This window comes from Lathamus discolor, chromosome 3, assembly GCF_037157495.1.
Source record: "Lathamus discolor isolate bLatDis1 chromosome 3, bLatDis1.hap1, whole genome shotgun sequence".
Taxonomy (NCBI): Eukaryota; Metazoa; Chordata; class Aves; order Psittaciformes; family Psittacidae; genus Lathamus; species Lathamus discolor.
Genome location: NC_088886.1, coordinates 73,291,181 through 73,308,547, shown reverse-complemented (window position 1 = coordinate 73,308,547; position 17,367 = coordinate 73,291,181). Strand labels below are relative to the sequence as shown.

The window sequence follows — 17,367 nt, the reverse complement described above, 5'->3', positions numbered from 1 at the left end:
CAGAAGAGGAGGTAAAGCTTGCATGAATCTGTCATTACATTGCCCAAAAAGAAAGTCAGGTGCTGTGGCTGTTGCTGGCAGGAGGGAGGTCCTGCCACAGGCCTCATGATCCGTCCCCATTATTCTTTGTGTGTGGATACTGATACATTTCAAAGGTGATGATGAAGGGCAACAAGGTACAAAATCATCTTGATAAGGGGCTCTTGTTGATCTCAAGTTAATATGGCTTCTGATAAACTGCGTAGCTGACAACATTCAGCTTTATTTCTGTGCGTTAATAAAACCTGTTAAAATCCAAGAAGTTCCAGAATGTCATTTCATTGTTTTGTTTTCTTTTTGCTTTTCAGAAATCACCAAACTGCACCTACGCAGTGCTCAAGATGCAGCACGTCAGGTTGAAATGGAGGTGGCTGAGCGAGTATCTGTGCTGGAGGAAGAGCACAAAGCTAAGCTCTCCCTCCTCAACTCTGACAAACAGCGGATTGCAGAGCTTCTGGAAGAAATAGAGCACTTAAAGGAAGAGATTATGAAACAAAAAGATTCCTCTGTGCAGAATGAAAAGCATCTGAAAGAGGAAATGGAAAAGGTAACATGTATTACACTAATGTTTAGCAGAGAGCTGGGCAAGCTCAGATCTGTTGGGAAGACCAAGGGAGATAGAAACAGCACTTATCTTTAAAAGTGCGTAGCTAGTGATGGTAGCTTCAGCTTTAAATGGACTTGCATGCGTACACACCAATATTGGAATACAAAAGGTCCTCATCCTGAACATCTCCCTGCAGTGCATCAGTGTCCTGGTGCAAAAGTAACATGGTACAGTTGAATTCTGTGACATGTTTTGGTAATGGGGAATTCAGCAGAAAGCACTGGGGCAGGTGGAAAATATTCTCTGTTGAACAGGTCCTTTCTAAGAAATTTCTGTCTTTAAAGCAAATAACCAGAAGTAACTTTTCAGGCCATTTTTTGAGGGAAGAAGAGATAATTGGATAAGAGATTTCTGCTTCGGCTTTGCTTTGGTGTAGCTCTTAGATTTTTAGGTAAAGAGAATCCTGTCTGGCACCTCAGAATCATAGGTTTCTTCAGGTTGGAAAAGACCTTTGAGTTCATCAAACCCAACTGTTCACTGCCAGCACTACCGCTAAAGCATGTGTAGACATGGCACTTAGAGACATCATTTAAATACCTGCAGGGATGGTGACTCCACCACTGCCCTGGGCAGCCTATTCCAGTGCTTGGCACTCTCTGGGGGTAGGAATTGTTCCTAATATCCAGTCTAAACCTCCCCAGCACAGCCTGAGGCTATTCCCTCTTGTTACTTGGGAGAACAGACCAACCCTCGCCTCGCTACAAACCTTCTGTCTTACCTGTTAAGTCAGCTCTCCCATCTGAGGATAACCTTAGCTTGGATGTTAATTCTTTGCTTAATTTGTTCTAGTATTTAGAATCATAGAATCATAGAATAGTTAGGGTTGGAAAGGACCTCCAGATAATCTAGTTCCAGCCTCCCTGCCATGGGCAGGGACACCTCACACTAAACCATCCTACACAAGGCTTCATCCAACATGGCCTTGAACACTGCCAGGGATGGAGCACTCACAACCTCCCTGGGCAACCCACTCCAGTGCCTCACCACCCTAACAGGAAAGAATTTCCTCCTTATATCCAATCTAAACTTCCCCTGTTTAAGTTTGAACCCGTTACCCCTTGTCCTGTCACTACAGTCCCTGACAAAGAGTCCCTCCCCAGCATCCCTATAGGCCCCCTTCAGGTACTGGAAGGCTGCTGTGAGGTCCCCATGCAGCCTTCTCTTCTCCAGGCTGAACAGCCCCAACTTCCTCAGCCTGTCTTCATACAGGAGGTGCTTCAATCCCCTGATCATCCTTGTGGACCTCCTCTGGACTTGTTCCAACAGTTCCATGTCGGTTTTATGTTGAGGACAGCAGAACTGCACACAATACTCTAGGTGAGGTCTCACAAGAGCGAAGTAGAGGGGCAGGATCACCTCCTTCGACCTGCTGGTCACGCTCCTTTTGATGCAGCCCAGGATACGGTTGGCTTTCTGGGCTGCGAGCACACACTGAAGCCGGCTCATGTTCATTTTCTCATCGACCAGCACCCCCAAGTCCTTCTCAGCAGGGCCGCTCTGAATCTCTTCTCTGCCCAGTCTGTAGCTGTGCCTGGGATTGCTCCTACCCAGGTGTAGGACCTTGCACTTGTCATGGTTGAACTTCATAAGGTTGGCATCAGCCCACCTTACAAGCGTGTCGAGGTCCCTCTGGATGGCATCCCTTCCCTCCAGCTTATCAACCGGACCGCACAGCTTGGTGTCATCGGCAAACTTGCTGAGGGTGCACTCAATCCCACTGTCCATGTGTGCGATGAAGATGTTAAACAAGACCGGTCCCAAGACCGATCCCTGAGGGACACCACTCGTTACTGGTGTAATGTAATGAGAGACTCATTACTGGTCTCCAGCCATACATCAAGCCATTGACCACAACTCTTTATGTGCGGCCGTCCAGCCAGTTCTTTATCCACCGAGTGGTCCATCCATCAAATTGATGTCTCTCCAATTTAGAGAGAAGGATGTCGTGTGGGACAGTGTCAAACGCTTTGCACAAGTCCAGGTAGATGACATCAACTGCTTTACCCTTGTCCATCAGTTCTGTAGCCCCATCATAGAAGGCCACCAAATTGGTCAGGCAGGATTTCCCCTTAGTGAAGCCATGCTGGCCGTCACCAAGCATCTTGTTGTTTTTCATGTGCCTTAGCATGCTGTCCAGGAGAATGTGTTCCAAGATTTTTCCAGGCACAGAGGTGAGACTGACTGGTCTGTAATTCCCCGGGTTGTCCATTTTCCCCTTCTTGAAAATGGGGGTTATATTTCCCTTTTTCCAGTCATCGGGAACTTCACCTGACTGCCATGATTTTTCAAATAGGATGGCCAGTGGCTTAGCAACTTCATTCGCCAGCTCCTTCAGGACCCGCGGATGGATTCCATCGGGTCCCATGGACTTGTGCGCGTTCAGGTTCTTAAGATGGTCTCGAACCAGATCCTCTCCTACAGTGGGCCCAAGGTCTTCATTCTCACAGTCCCTGCGTCTGCCTTCTAAGAACTGGGTGGTGCAGTCAGAGCCTTTGCCAGTGAAGACCGAGGCAAAGAAGTCATTCAGAACCTCAGCCTTATCCAAATCCTGTGTAGCCAGTTCTCCCGAGAGCTTCCTCAGGGGGCCTATGTTGTCCCTAGTCTGTTTTTTGTTTGCTACGTACCTGTAGAATCCCTTCCTGTTATCCTTAACATCCCTGGCCCGGTTTAATTCTAACTGGGCCTCAGCCTTCCTAACCTGGTCTCTAGCTTCCCGGACAACATCCCTGTACTCTTCCCAGGCCGCCTGTCCTTGCTTCCACTTTTTATAAGCCTCTTTTTTCCTTTGAATTTTCCTCAGCAGCTCCTTATCCATCCAAGGAGGTCTCCTGGCCCTTCTGCCGCACTTCCTTCTAGTTGGGATGCAGCACTCCTGAGCTTGTAGCAGGTGATCCTTGAATATCAACCAAGAGTCTTGGGCCCCCCTGCTCTCCAGGGCTATATCCCATGGAACCTTACTAAGCAGGCTCCTGAAGAGGCTAAAGTCTGCTCTTTTGAAGTCCAGGTCAGTGAGCTTGCTGCGCACTCTTCTCACTGTCCTGGGGATGTCAAATTCAACCATCTCGTGATCGCTGCATCCAAGGCTGCCCCAGAGCACCACATTCTCAACCAGCCCTTCCCTGTTGGTGAGCACAAGGTCAAGCACGGCACGTCTCCTTGTCGGCTCCTCTATTACTTGCAGAAGGAAGTTGTCTTCCACACAATTGAGGAACCTCCTGGATTGCTTGTGCCGTGCAGTGCCATCGGTCCAACAGATGTCAGGGTGGTTGAAGTCCCCCATGAGAACAAGGGCCTGCGATCGTGAGGCTTTTCCTATCTGTCTGTAGAGTGCTTCTTCCGCAGGTTCTCCTTGACCAGGCGGCCTGTAACAGATCCCCACAGTAATGTCTCCCACGGCTGTTTTCCCTCTAACTCTGACCCACAAACTCTCTGTAAACTGCTCACCTGCCCCCAGACAGAGTTCCATACTCTCCAGCCTATCCCTAACATAAAGGGCAACTCCCCCTCCCTGCCTGCCAGGCCTGTCCTTTCTAAAGAGCCTGTAACCTTCCATTCCAACACTCCAGTCATAGGAGCCATCCCACCATGTTTCTGTGATGCCTATTATATCATAACCCCGTAGATGTGCACACATCTCTAATTCCTCTTGTTTGTTCCCCAATTTGAATATTTGAATATTTGAATGCTTGAGAGAATTAGATGGATGAAGCTTGTATTTTTCAAGTCCTATTTTCCTTCCTTTTTAATGAAAGATAATGAGCATCCTTTTGCAGACTTAAAATCTGGTGGAGGAGGCCAGAGAAAACAGTTGCAGGCTGGAGATGACATGGAGACTTATCTGAAGCTCCCAGTAGCAAAGCCTTCAGTATTAATAGTTACTGCTACCACCTGCAGGATCTTGTCTGTGGCACTGCTGGCTGGGTAAAAGATAAGCATATGCAGAATGTGGTGTTTGAAATGAGCCTGGCCCACATGCTGATCCTCTGTCTGGAAATCCATGTTTTGCTTGCCATCTGGTCTCTATCTCTCAGAAACAGAGTGAACCAGTTTCTTCTACTGCTTCTCCAGTGAACCCGCAGAAATCATCATGGATTGTGTGTTAATCAAAATCCTTGGGGTTTTTGCCTTTTCTGCATCGTCATTTAGGTTGTAGCATAAATGAATGCTTAAATATTTGTTCGAAATGAACTTTCCGAGTGAAAACAGAGGAGTGTACTTCATACCGATGTGATCTGTTAATGCTTTTACACTCCTATGTGATATTACTAGCCTTCAATTTTTTCTTAAGAGATGATCCTGTTATTTTCTTGGCTTACTATTTATTTATTTACCAGTTTAGTGTATTTTTATAGTCTTTTTCCGCCTTTTGTCACTTGAACAGTGTTTCAGTGCTTTTTATGCTATGTATTTTTTATACTGCTTTTAATGCTACATAAGAGAACTGTCCTTGTGATGGACTTGGATACTGCATGTAAAGCATATGGAGCTGGAACACAGAAAGAGATGAGAGGTTTAAAAGAGGTTTTTAATCAAGCCCAAAGGTGGCCAGCAAGAAATCTGGAGAGGGGATTTGGACAAATGCCTGTAAAGACAGGACAAGGGCAATGGCTTTAACCTGCCAGAACAGGGGAGACTGAGATGAGCTCTTAGGCAGAAGCTCTTCCCTGTGAGGGTGCCGAGGCGCTGGCTCAGGGTGCCCAGAGAAGCTGTGGCTGCCCCATCCCTGGCAGTGTTCAAGGCCAGGTTGGACACAGGGGCTTGGAGCACCCTGCTCTAGTGGAAGGTGTCCCTGCCCGTGGCAGGTTGTTGGAACTGTATGAGCTTTAAGGTCCCTTCCAACCCAAACCAGCCTGGGATTCTATGATTTGTAAGTTGAACTTCTGAAATGAAGGAAAGTGGCCCGAAAGGAAAATAACATTGAGTATCTTATTAATTCTAGAATTTTGCCTTAATTGTTTTTTCCTTACCCCAGTTAATTCTTAATAATACACTGAATTCATATAGGTATAAATTGACATTTCAGCCTTACTTTTATTTGGAAGTAAGCAATATTTTGTTTCACTGCAAGACCTTAAATGCCTGAGAATGTTCATTTTGCACATGTCAGTTTGGTTTTGGTATTTTATGCAAAACTGTGTTCACAGATAAAACATGAAATGGCTGAGGATCACAAGAATAAATTAAGAGAAGCCAGAGCAGAAATCCAGAAGATAGAGACTATGTACAAAGAAAAAGAGAGCAAATGGAAGCGTGAAAGTGAGGACCAGAGGGTCCAAGCAGAGGAGAAGTTATCACTGTTGCGTATAGAACTGCAGAACAGAGGTGAATGTGAGAAGCAGAAGTTACAAAAGGAGTTTGAACTTCGTGAAGCTGAAATGAATCAACTTCAAGATCACCAAGCTGCCAGAATTCTGGAATTGGAGAAGCTGGTAAAAGAGCAGCAAAACAACTTGCAGCAGCTAGAGGACAGCCTTGCAAGTGCACAGGCTGTGCAGAAAGCTCAGGAGCAGTATGATGCTGACCTGCAGGCAGCCAAAGCACTTATGGCAAAAGAAATGGAAAAGGCCACACTTTGTCTGCAGGAAGAATGTGCACTGAAACTTATGGAAGCACAAACCAGGTAAGTCCTGAGTGTTTGAGCACTCTCCACTTGCCAGTTCATTGTTATTGCTGCTTATTTTAGAGTGGTAGTGATGTAAGTTGGTCACTTGATGGCACCAGCTAACTTCATGTATGTAGAGCTCACTCCAAAGTAACAATAATGCCGCCCATCGCAGTTTACAACTTTGCTTTATGAAAATGCATTGAATCTGTTCTAACAAATCAAATGAAGAGTGGTCAAATTCTGTTTGTTACAGTTAAGAATACAACAAACAGCTGAAAACCAGCTTTAGAGGAAGTGTTACAGAACATGGAAGTGGAAACATTGTCAAAGTTTTTTGAAGTGTTTTCAATCAATTCATCTGTATTTAAGCAAGCTGGTGAATGAAGCTTGTGTTAACCACTGAATGCTGAGGTTGATTGGCTGAATATGGTATTCTGCAGCTCTGGTTAAACAGGAAAGCTGTAATTGCCCTTTTATTTGCCTTTCCTGTACCCGTTGTTTTAAGTGTGTTAAAGGAAATACTCAAATAACTGCATGTTTGTATTTGCATGCATTGCTTCAGATTTATCCCTTCTTTCCTCCCTAAACAGATGCTCACAGAATGAGATTAGGGAAGTAATTACAGTAAGGAAACACTAAAAGTAGAAATTCAGCCTTTAAATAGCCATCACTTTTCAATTATTGGTGTCTCCATCCAGAAAATACTACACTTGATGATTACAGTAAATTGCAGCACCTCTGGTACTAAATCTTCTGTGTCAAGCTTTAGGCAGACCTCAGGGAGCTGAAATGAGTTTGGAGGAGCCCCCAGGTATCCCACATCCTCTTCCAAAATGGTTTTATGTCTCAGTCTTAACCAGATGTTTTTTGGGATGATTCTTATGACAGTTGGTTTACTTACAGATAACACATTTGGGGTGTAGACAATGCTATATCCCAGATGCTTTCATACTGCAGTATTTCCTCAGAAAGAGTGAACAATATATGTTGCTCTCTACTAGAAATTTAATAGAGGTGCCAATCTACCTAGTAGTAAACAGATACTAACAAGTGATACTTCATAAACCTTCAATTATGTGGCTATGAAATCATTGTGGCTTGCTTTGAATTCATTCTGTGTTTGAAACACGAAATCAAATTTGTGGAGGCTAAGTAAGGCCTTCTTATTTTCCTTTGGGTTTTATTTTAGTTCAACTTAAAACCAAAACAAGCGGTGCCTTTTTGACAATATTCTCTTAACTTTCTTGGAAATAATCTAGGTTTATGGAGGAACACAAAGCCATGACTCAGAAATTCACAACTGAGCAAGAGATTCTTCTGCAAGAGCTGAAAAAGAAGCACGTCGATGAGCTGGAACTCCAAAGTCAGCAGTTACAGGAGAAGCATAAGCAGCAAATTTTGTCTCTTACAACTGAGTTTCAGACAAAGCACCAAGCTGAAATTGAGGCACTTAAAACTACACTAGAAAGTAAACAGCAGATCCAGCTTGAAGCTTGTATTGCTGACCTACAGGCAAAGCACCAGGCACAAATCGATGAGCTGGAGGCTAAGCACTTATCAAACCTGGATTCCTTAGAGTCATCCTACCTGTCTGAAATTCAGAATATTAGAGATGAGCACAGTCAGGCTCTTGAGAAGCTGCAGCTGCAGCACACAGAACAGCTCCGTGGAAAGGATAAAATGAGTCAAGCACGCTTGGATCAGGAGGTACAGATGTTGAAATTAAAGCATGCTGAAGAACTTGAGCTTTCCCAAAATAAGTTGAAAATTGAGTTAGCTACCCTTCATATGGAAAAACTTAAAGCCATGGCTGTTGAAACAGAAGCAGCTCATAAGGTGAGTCAGGAAGAAAACTTGGCATAGAAGGTAAAATTTCATGGTACATGGTGTGGGATGCCCTTTTCCCTTGTTCTTGGGGTGTATTTTGACAACCTCCTGCTAACACTCGTGTGGCCTTATTGTGAGCTGAAATAGGAAACTGAAGCTGAAAATTTAAGTCCGTCTGTTGCTCCTCTCCCTGAATGGCCAGACTAATGAGTTTTCTGTGTGGAAAAGGTACAAATGAGGTAAATATTTTTAACATAGTTCAGATTGGAGGGTCTCTCTATTTGGTGTTTCAGAGCTTCTCTGCCTGGTAGAGTAATTGTTCAGAAGTGATTAGGACAAAGTAAATGTAATTCTGTAGGTTAAGCTTCATCTCTAGGACTCTAAAGATCCTCCCCAGTGGCACAGTATCAAAGGGAAGACTAGAAGAAGGGTATCTCTAAAGGTTCCAGTTAGGGTTTTGGGAGCAGGTTGTTGGTGAGTGGATCTTGGGTGGAGGTTTCAGCTCTTTTGAGAGTTCAGATGGGTAAGAGATGATGCCAAGACTTTTCCAAGTCAAAGTGGTAAGAAGGCTTAGCTCACTACTAAAACTTCAGAGCCTTCCAGAGAGAAATCTTCTATTTTTCAAGCACTGTCACTGTGCCCACTTCTCAAATTTCTGATTCTGTGTTTGTTTCTGTCCCCACAAAGGCTAAGGGGATGTCCTTTGGGGGAAAAGGTGTGCATTTTTCTTCTGTCCTATCTGTGCTAACTAATCTTAAATCTGCATTTTAATGGTTCTTGAGTGTAAGGAACTTCAAAAAGATAAAGTTTAAGATTGTGCTGAGGGGGAGTGATGCCATGGCTAGAGGAGTAAGTAGGAGAGTCTAAAACTTCTAGATAGGAAAAATAAACTCATTTCAATGATATAGGGAAGTTCAGGTTAGATACAAGGAAGAAGCTTTTCCCTGTGAGGGTGCTGAGGTGCTGGCACAGGGTGCCCAGAGAAGCTGTGGCTGCCCCATCCCTGGCAGTGTTCAAGGCCAGGTTGGACACAGGGGCTTGGAGCACCCTGCTCTAGTGGAAGGTGTCCCTGCCCATGGCAGGGGTTGGAGCTGGATGAGCTTTAAGGTCCCTTCCAACTCAAACCAGTCTGAGATTCTATGTATATGTATGCCTGCTCATCAGGCATGTATTTATATGAGGCAGTATTTTTCCTGTTTGCTTAAGCTTTGATACAGCATGACATGTGCGTTACAAGTGGGTTATAAAAATATTTGTATTTCATTCTTTTTCTCCCCTTTTTAAATTAATGCTTGCACAGGATGAATTGAGCACAGCTCTTCAAAATCAAAGAAGGTTGCTGGAAGAGGAGAAACGTCTGGCCCTGGATATATTACGTGAAGAAGTGTTGAATATGGAGGACAAGCACAGAAAGGCCCTCCAAGAGCTTCAGGATCTTCATGAAACAGAAATGAAGAAGCATAAGGAAGAATACTCCAGGGAGCTGGAAAAAGAATTGGGGAAACTAAAAGCACAGCATGAACATGAGCAAAAGGTCAGAGTGTCGCTAATACCTAAACCCAAAATAATCCATAGTTTATCATAAAGTAAAATCATTTTTATTAACCTTAGAAGTAAGGTGGTATATCCAGATGCTTTTTGGATGGTTTTGCTTTAATAGTGCCAATAGATAAGATGAAGTTAACATTTTTAAGCCTTACTTTATCTAGAAGAACTTAAGACAATTCATATATGTGATGTATTTACATGTAAATCCCTGTTTGCAGTGCTGTCTTTATGGGGGTGGGGGCTGCTTCCTTTTGGGTTCCTGCTGCGTATTTAATTAAACATTGGAAAGCTGCCGTTTTGATAGAAAACTAACAGGTAACAATTTAGGTTTATTAACCATTTGTGGAAAGTAGCTGCTCACTTCAGGCCTTTATAAATGAACAACCTTTGCAAATGTTGGTTTCTTCTTTCGTTAGAGATACTATTATAGTGGGTGATACTTTTCCAGATATGTTTCCTCAGAGTTGGAAGTCTTACTAGTTGTCCTTAAAGCTTTACCCTTTCTTCTTGTTGGAAATGCGTAAGCTTGATTGTTTTCTTTCATCCTGAAGGCTAAAAATTGGATCATCTACACTAAGTTATCTTTAAACAGTGAAAAGGAAGAAGTCTTATAAACAGTCTGACTTGTGTTGGTGCAAGCAGCCACAAGCAATAAAGACTTCACTTTTCTGTATTATATATATTCTCTCTATTCTGGTGGCTACAGTGAGTCTTCTTAGAGAGGATAGTAGCAAAAAAAATAGAAAACAAAGTAACAGAAAACCCTCAAACTTTTCTCTAGTGTTTTTAATGAACTTCGTTCTATCTCATAGGATAACTGCATTAAATATAGCTACGTAATGTTTAATCTCGTTTGAGCAAGAGAAATCACATCTCAACAAAATACGTTCTCCCTGTGTTTTTTCTCTGCCTTTTTCTTACTTGTTTCTTTGAACTTCTGTTAGGGAAGTGTCTGTTGGAAAAAACAAGTAGGGAATACTTTGTTAGTCTGACCTAAATGGTCTATGAATACAGGAGATACTTGGTTTCTAATGCCTTGTTGCTTCTTAATTATATGTGTCAACTTGCTTTTTTCTATAGTCAGCATGGGGATAGATAGCAACTGTGTATGACCTTGAGAACTATTGTGAAAATACTCTGAAGAATTTGGTTGAGCTGGATGGTTTTGGTTTTGGTTTTATTTTAATTATAATACTGGGGCTAAAATCTTTTCTGTTACTTATTTGTCTGCAGATGTATGCTTCTGCATCAGCCTCTGAAGTAGAAACTGCACGAACAGCTCTTCTGGCTCAATTTGAGGAGGTAAAATTGAAGCAGCAGCTCCAGTTCCAGGAGGAGATTGAGCTGCTGAAGTGTCAGTCGGAGGTACTGCTGGAGCAGCAGATTGCACAGCTCAAGGTAGGGGCTGGTGGAAATGAACTTCAGAGTAGGCACTGCTAAACTGCTGAATGTTTTTGTTGTCCAGCCGTATGACTCTACAGTGGCAATCTGAGTTAGATTGTCTTGCCTCACAATGTTAGAACTAGAAAAGCAGCATTGGAAACACTGCACTGTGTAAGCAGTTATGGTATTTACTACAGGGTTACTACAACACTATGGTATTTTTTACAGGGTTGTCTTAAAATCCTGAATTGGATGTGAAGTGATGTCCTTCAAACGAACCAAACAGTCTTTGCTCTAACCAGCATTCCTTGAGTACATTTGTTCAGTTTATCATTTGAAACTTCTTCTTTTTGTCTGCATAAACTATGCCCTTAGCCTATCATCCCTTGTGTACTGCACTTGTATATATATGGCAAAGCCACGTTCAGTGTTATCTAAAGTTTTACCAAGAATGTGATGACAGTAAGTACTTTGCGCAGGAGATTTTTGTTTGCGGTTATTCTTTATTTCTGCTTTCTTGGGGTCATCATTTGAGTTCCAAACTTGCATCTTGATAAGCATTTTTAAGATTCTGTCTTTGGCCTCATGTATGATATAGTAATTGCCTATCATCTTCTGAGCCTTGTGCAAATTTCCTTCAACTGGTTAGGTGACAAGACCATGTTACATTATTAAACTTACGGAGAAGGCACAACCTGTGTCAGAAGAGGCAGAGAAACTTGCCAGCACGCTAAGGTCAGTGCTTACACAGTGTTATCACTGTAGTGAGCATGTGGTGAAAGCAACCTGTTGAGCACACATAACTTAGATGAACTACCATCTCCTTATTTGCTGCACCGTGGGAGATTTCAGCAGATCCTTACTGTTCCTGTCAGTGCTCCAACCTGAGGTGGGACTCTTCGTAACAGTTCCACAAACCTCTACAGCTGGGTTCTGCAGATGGGCAGAAAGTCTCTCCTATTTCCTACCTCTGGTCCTCTCTGGATTCATGGTCATTCTTTGACCTGTCTCTGTCTGGTGCAGCTGTCTTTTGAAACAGGACACAAGTATATCCTGAAAAGCTTCTGGAGATATATTTGGCATTTCTGTCCTCAGCTGAACCCCAGCCTTCAGTCCACAGAAGCCAGGACTGGACTGACTGTTACACATATACCCCCAAAGTAATTCCTGGTCTTCTCTCTCTTGTGCTGTCTGGGCACTTAAATTAGCATTTGGGACACCAGAAACCTCTCTTGTTGACATTTGGCAAGGGATAATGCTACTGCTAGTACAGCTGTCTCTTGTGGGTTTTTTTGCCTTTGTTAACTTGATGATGTGTATTTAGTACCAGAAGAGACTGACTGGATCTCTTTGCAATGGCAGGCTGAACTGAATCGTGGTCTGATACATGTTTTTGCAGTGAGCCTTCCCCTGCCTATTTCCCCCATCTCATTTCTGCCATTGTCTTCATGCCAGCCATGCTTTCTTGCTTTCTTTGCCTCCCCTTGTAGATTTTAGATATTCAGAGTTCATTTTTACAGCCCAGTATTCTCTTTAACTGGATGCACTGCTGCTTCAGAGTCCACAAGTTTATTGAACTGGCTGAGGAAGGTCCTTGTCCTCATCTTGTGTCTCTTCATTTGTATCTTGCTAACTGCTAAATACTCTGCTGTTTGACTCAGTGCAAGGACTGGCTGAGTCTTCCGCAAAGGATCCCGGACAGCTCAGGTGACTACAGATGTTCTGAAGTCTTACTTCATGCCCTGCAGAAAAACTGTTTTCTTGACTTATCAGTGAAAATGGCAGCTATCTCCTTGGGGTGTATTAGTGTTCATAGACCAAATGGCTTGAGGTTTTTTTATACTATGAACAAGAAGACTCATTTCCCATTCTGGCATTGCAGAAACAATTACTAATTAAGGTTTCTTTTTAGCCTCTTCCCTGGGAAGAGATCCCAGGACCTTGTTTCACCTCCCTTATTTGCTGGGGCAGGAGTGGGGGATATCTGATAATCCTTATTTTAGAATGCTTTGGAGCACTCTGAGGTGAGATACAATTGAAGAGCTTCCAGAGCATTTAGCTGTGTAAATCTACCTTGTAGATTCTCAATTTGTTCTGGTAAATCATTGTTCCTATGTGAAACTCAGTACTATGAGTGTTGTACTACTTGAAATTGCTTTCAGTGGCTTCTGTCCATCTCTATATTGACTTGTTCATCTCTATATTGACTTACCCATCTGTTGTCTTATCCTCATTGCTATCTCAGCAGTGTGAAACGACCTGGGTCTCGGTGACCACGTTCAGCTAGTTCCTTTATCTACCTAATTATTTTTAAATCATCATTTCAGCATAATTTTGTTGATTGGAGGTGTTAACCATGTAAGTTACTGCTAGCTAATCAGAGAGGTAAGGCATGCACGTGTGTAAAGAAAAAGTGAGAGGGGGATTTTGAGGGTTTGGTTGTGGATTTTGGAGGTGGTTTTTTTGTTTGTTTGGTATTTTTCTCTCTGTAAAGCAAGTTATTATGTGACTTATGCAGGAAGAATTTGAAGCTGAAAAAAAGGCATCACTGCATGACAAGGAGCAGATGTTGATTCAGGAGAGGGAGAAGGCACAGGCTGCTCACCAGAAGGAGCAGGAGATGCTATCATCCCAACTGCAGGAAAAAGCGGCAATAATTACGCAGGTGCGTGGAAAGGATTTTAAACCTAGACTTTAAATGTGCTCTTGTGGCTGTATTTTAACACAGTGCTCTCACCTTTGTCAAGATGTGTGTAGAGGGACTGTTTGTCTTCTTGTGATTGATAGTTGTCAGGTATGATGGTCTCTGTCTCTTAGTTGTAGTGCTAGAGCAGTTAACATAGAAATTTAACTTGAGTATTGGCTTGAAAACTGGTCCAGCTATTTCGTAGAATCCCACACTGGTTTGGGTTTAAAGGACCCTTAAAACTCATCCAGTTCTGGCCCCCCACCCACAGGCAGGGACACCTTCCACTAGAGCAGGGTGCTCCAAGCCCCTGTGTCCAACTTGGCCTTGAACACTGCCAGGGATGGGGCAGCCACAGCTTCCCTGGGCACCCTGTGCCAGCGCCTCAGCACCCTCACAGGGAAGAGCTTCTGCCTAAGAGCTCATCTCAGTCTCCCCTGTTCTGGCAGGTTAAAGCCATTCCCCTTGGCCTGTCCCTACAGGCCCTTGTCCAAAGCCCCTGTCCAGGTTTCCTGCAGCCTCTTTAGGCACTGGAGCTGCTCTGAGGTCTCCCCTTCAGGAGCCTTCTCTTCTCCAGGCTGACCCAGCCCAGCTCTCCCAGCCTGGCTCCAGAGCAGAGCTGCTCCAGCCCTCGCAGCATCTCCATGGCCTCCTCTGGACTCACTCCAGCAGCTCCAGGTCCCTCTTGTGCTGTCGCCCCAGAGCTGTATCAGGACTGCAGGGGGTGTCACCCCAGAGCACAGCAGAGGGGCAGAATCCCCTCCCTGAGCTGCTACTTATGCTTCGGGGGTGCAGCCCAGCACATGGGGTGGTTCTGGGCTCAAGCACTCAGTGAAGCTAGGTTATGGAAAGCTTCTCCTCACCCAACATCCCCATTTTCAGGGCTATTAACACTGCCTACAGAAGGTTGGATATTTGCCTTTTTGTTGTCAATGTATTGATGCCGCTGTATCTATCAATTTTTTGTTAAGAAAATAGTGCTCTAGCAGCTTTTGTTAGACCAACCAAGCTATAGTTTGGAGGAAGTAAGACAGGCAAATGGGAAGTTTCTATCCACAAATGGCAAAGAGAATATTGTTTGCCAAACAAAATGAAATTTTATGTCTCCTGTAAAGCAAATACCTAAGTTGAATCTCGAATACCACAAGAGAGGAACAGCTTGAAAAGGATTCTGCATTACTTGGGAAGTTTAGAAATGTTAAAGTCTTTCTCCAAGATTGAAATAATAGCTTTGAGTTTTCAAAACCGAAGGTAAAGAAAACGTTCATGTCTTCACTCACAGTTCAAGTAGCTCTGACCAAAATGTGAATTTGATATATTAGACTGTTCTGTTAGGCCTGTATGTTTAATGGTAAGAACTGGGAGTGAGACTTTCTTCTGTGGGAAAAAGTGCATTATTGTTTGCTGCTGTTCCTGCAGGATTTGGTGAGGGGTGGGAAGGTTGGTATGGGGGTAGAATGCTGTTCTTTGCGTCCAGTTTCCTCCCAAACAGATATTTGGACTAATTTATTGGCTTACTTACGAGACAAAGTTTCTAACAAAATAGCACAGATTCTTTGGCAGCTGAATCTGGTAGTCAGAGGTGGGTATATACATACATATATGTATTTTAATATATATTTCTCATTGGTTAGAGGTGGGTGTCATCAGAAATAAATATGAGGAGAGAAAACATATTTATAGAAACTTGTTTCAGGCAGAGCTCAAAGCAAAGAAGGCTGGCACTGATGATACTGGATCAAGTTACTGTTTAGGTTTGTGTGCTACAGTGTCAAAATTCATGCTAGGACATTGCTTAGTGACTTTGAGGCATAGCAGTGACAACAAACCAAGAGCAAACTGAAGTTTAACACAAAGTTTTTATGAGCTTTTTGCATTTTCTGGGTCTGAATACAAGGGAGGCAGCTCCCTGAGGAAAAATCAATGTCAGAAATGGAGAACTGAAAACCAGACCATTCATTTTTACTCTTTCTGCTATCCATTTCTAATAATTTAGGAGACGACGATTGTGTGGATATATCCAAGGTGATGAAGGATAAGGTCATTGGGTGAAGTTCAAAGTTTAGGCAAAATTATCAATTTTGTTGCATTGTTGCTGTATTTTCCACAGCTGGAAAAGAAAGTGGAGCTTTTAAACCATGGAATGGAGGAGACCAACTCTGAACTGGAAACACTCCTTGAGCGGCGGGATAGAGAAAACCTAGAAGGAGGAAATTTGGTAGCCATGTTGAGATCTGATATTGAGCAATCCAAGGAGGAAAGGTTTGTTCATCTTGGGTTACCTAATGCTTAGTGAATGGTTGTTCTGTTTGCTTGTTTTCTCACTTTTCATAAAGAAATTAATAACTAGGCAAAATTAAGCCAGCCCAAATGAATAGTGCAGGATGCCGATATACTGGTTTTGGTTGCAAGCTTTTTGGTATGTGTGGTTTTGGGGTCATTTTTTTGTTTGGTTGTGTTGCTTTAAGTTACCAAACTATCTTGATATGCAGAGTCAGATTTGTGATTTGTTTTCCATGTTTCCTTGGAGACCTTGGTGTTTTGGGGTTTCCACTGTCCGTTTTCTTGGAAAAAGCGAGAAAATGGGAAAGGCCTCTTGGTCACTGAAACCTTTCAGTGCAGTGGGGATTGGTTTGATATGGCATTGGAATGTGTGGGTTAGAGAATCTATCATGCTGAATAAACTTTTTAACACTAAAATGTGTTCCTAACTCATTTTTGTTGTCTACTCTGCCAGAACACCCCTAGTTACTGGGGTGTCACAGATACTATAGTAGTAGATGTGTTCTCCCTACTGGTACTTCCACAGAAAATGGAAACCGGAGATGCTTGTTATTGCAGTATGATCTCTCCATCTACCTGTGGAGAAGACAAAGGGGTTTTGCTCTGTGGAAATGGCCTTGTTTTTTGAGTCATCTAAATCATCTTCACTGATAAGTCCCAACTGTGGCCATTTTAGACTGTCAGTTTTTCAGTAGGCTCAGAGTGTGTTAAATCATGTGCTTGCAGTTTTTTAAGTGTTCAGTATCTTTTGTTCTAGGAAAAAACTGCAGGAATCTTACCAGCATGTTCTGAAATTGCTTATGGAGTTGGTGAAGGCCACAATAGCCGTTGAGGACCTTATCAGTAGCAAGATTGGTCTTTGCCTTGATGATAGTGAGTCTTTTGGAAATTCTAGAGAAAGTCACAGTATTATGGAAGAAATGGGATTCATGCAGTATTTCAAAGCCAAAGAAAAGCATCACCTAGAGAAAAGTGAGTACAAATCTGCATAACTGAATGTAATCAGTTCACTTCCTTGAAAAATGCCTTTTCATTTCCTTTTATATGGCTGAGGTTTAGAAAGGGGATATCTCTTGTTGCAGTTTTCTGTGTCTCTGTCAAAGTTGCTCCACACTGTGTCTGTCAGCATTCTTTTGTTTTAATTCTTTCAATAGTGCAACTTAGTAGTAGTACTATTTTAGTTTATGTTGCTGGAAAAGGTTGAATAAATGATAGAGCAGGAAAGAGGAACTTGATGAACGCAGAGGTTCAAGCCCTGATGTATAGCACAATAATTCCAAATGTTGGTTTTTCAATCCTGGCTGACTGATTACAAGTTTTCACCTCGTAATACAGCCTCAGGACTAACCAATGTTACTGTCTGTCAGTTGTTATCTGAGTGGCCAGTTC

General features: G+C 42.9%; 1 protein-coding gene across 1 annotated transcript in view; it reads left to right on the top strand.

The window, feature by feature from the left end:
* The window catches only part of LOC136009996 (pericentrin-like), a 79,214-nt gene that overhangs the window by 14,317 nt on the left and 47,530 nt on the right, over positions 1–17,367 (top strand). The window contains exons 15-22 of the mRNA XM_065670563.1: positions 348–586; positions 5,791–6,266; positions 7,511–8,087; positions 9,379–9,612; positions 10,860–11,024; positions 13,528–13,674; positions 15,806–15,957; positions 16,736–16,950. Coding sequence (XP_065526635.1) covers positions 348–586; positions 5,791–6,266; positions 7,511–8,087; positions 9,379–9,612; positions 10,860–11,024; positions 13,528–13,674; positions 15,806–15,957; positions 16,736–16,950 — 2,205 coding nt within the window. The remainder of the gene's footprint in view (positions 1–347; positions 587–5,790; positions 6,267–7,510; positions 8,088–9,378; positions 9,613–10,859; positions 11,025–13,527; positions 13,675–15,805; positions 15,958–16,735; positions 16,951–17,367) is intronic.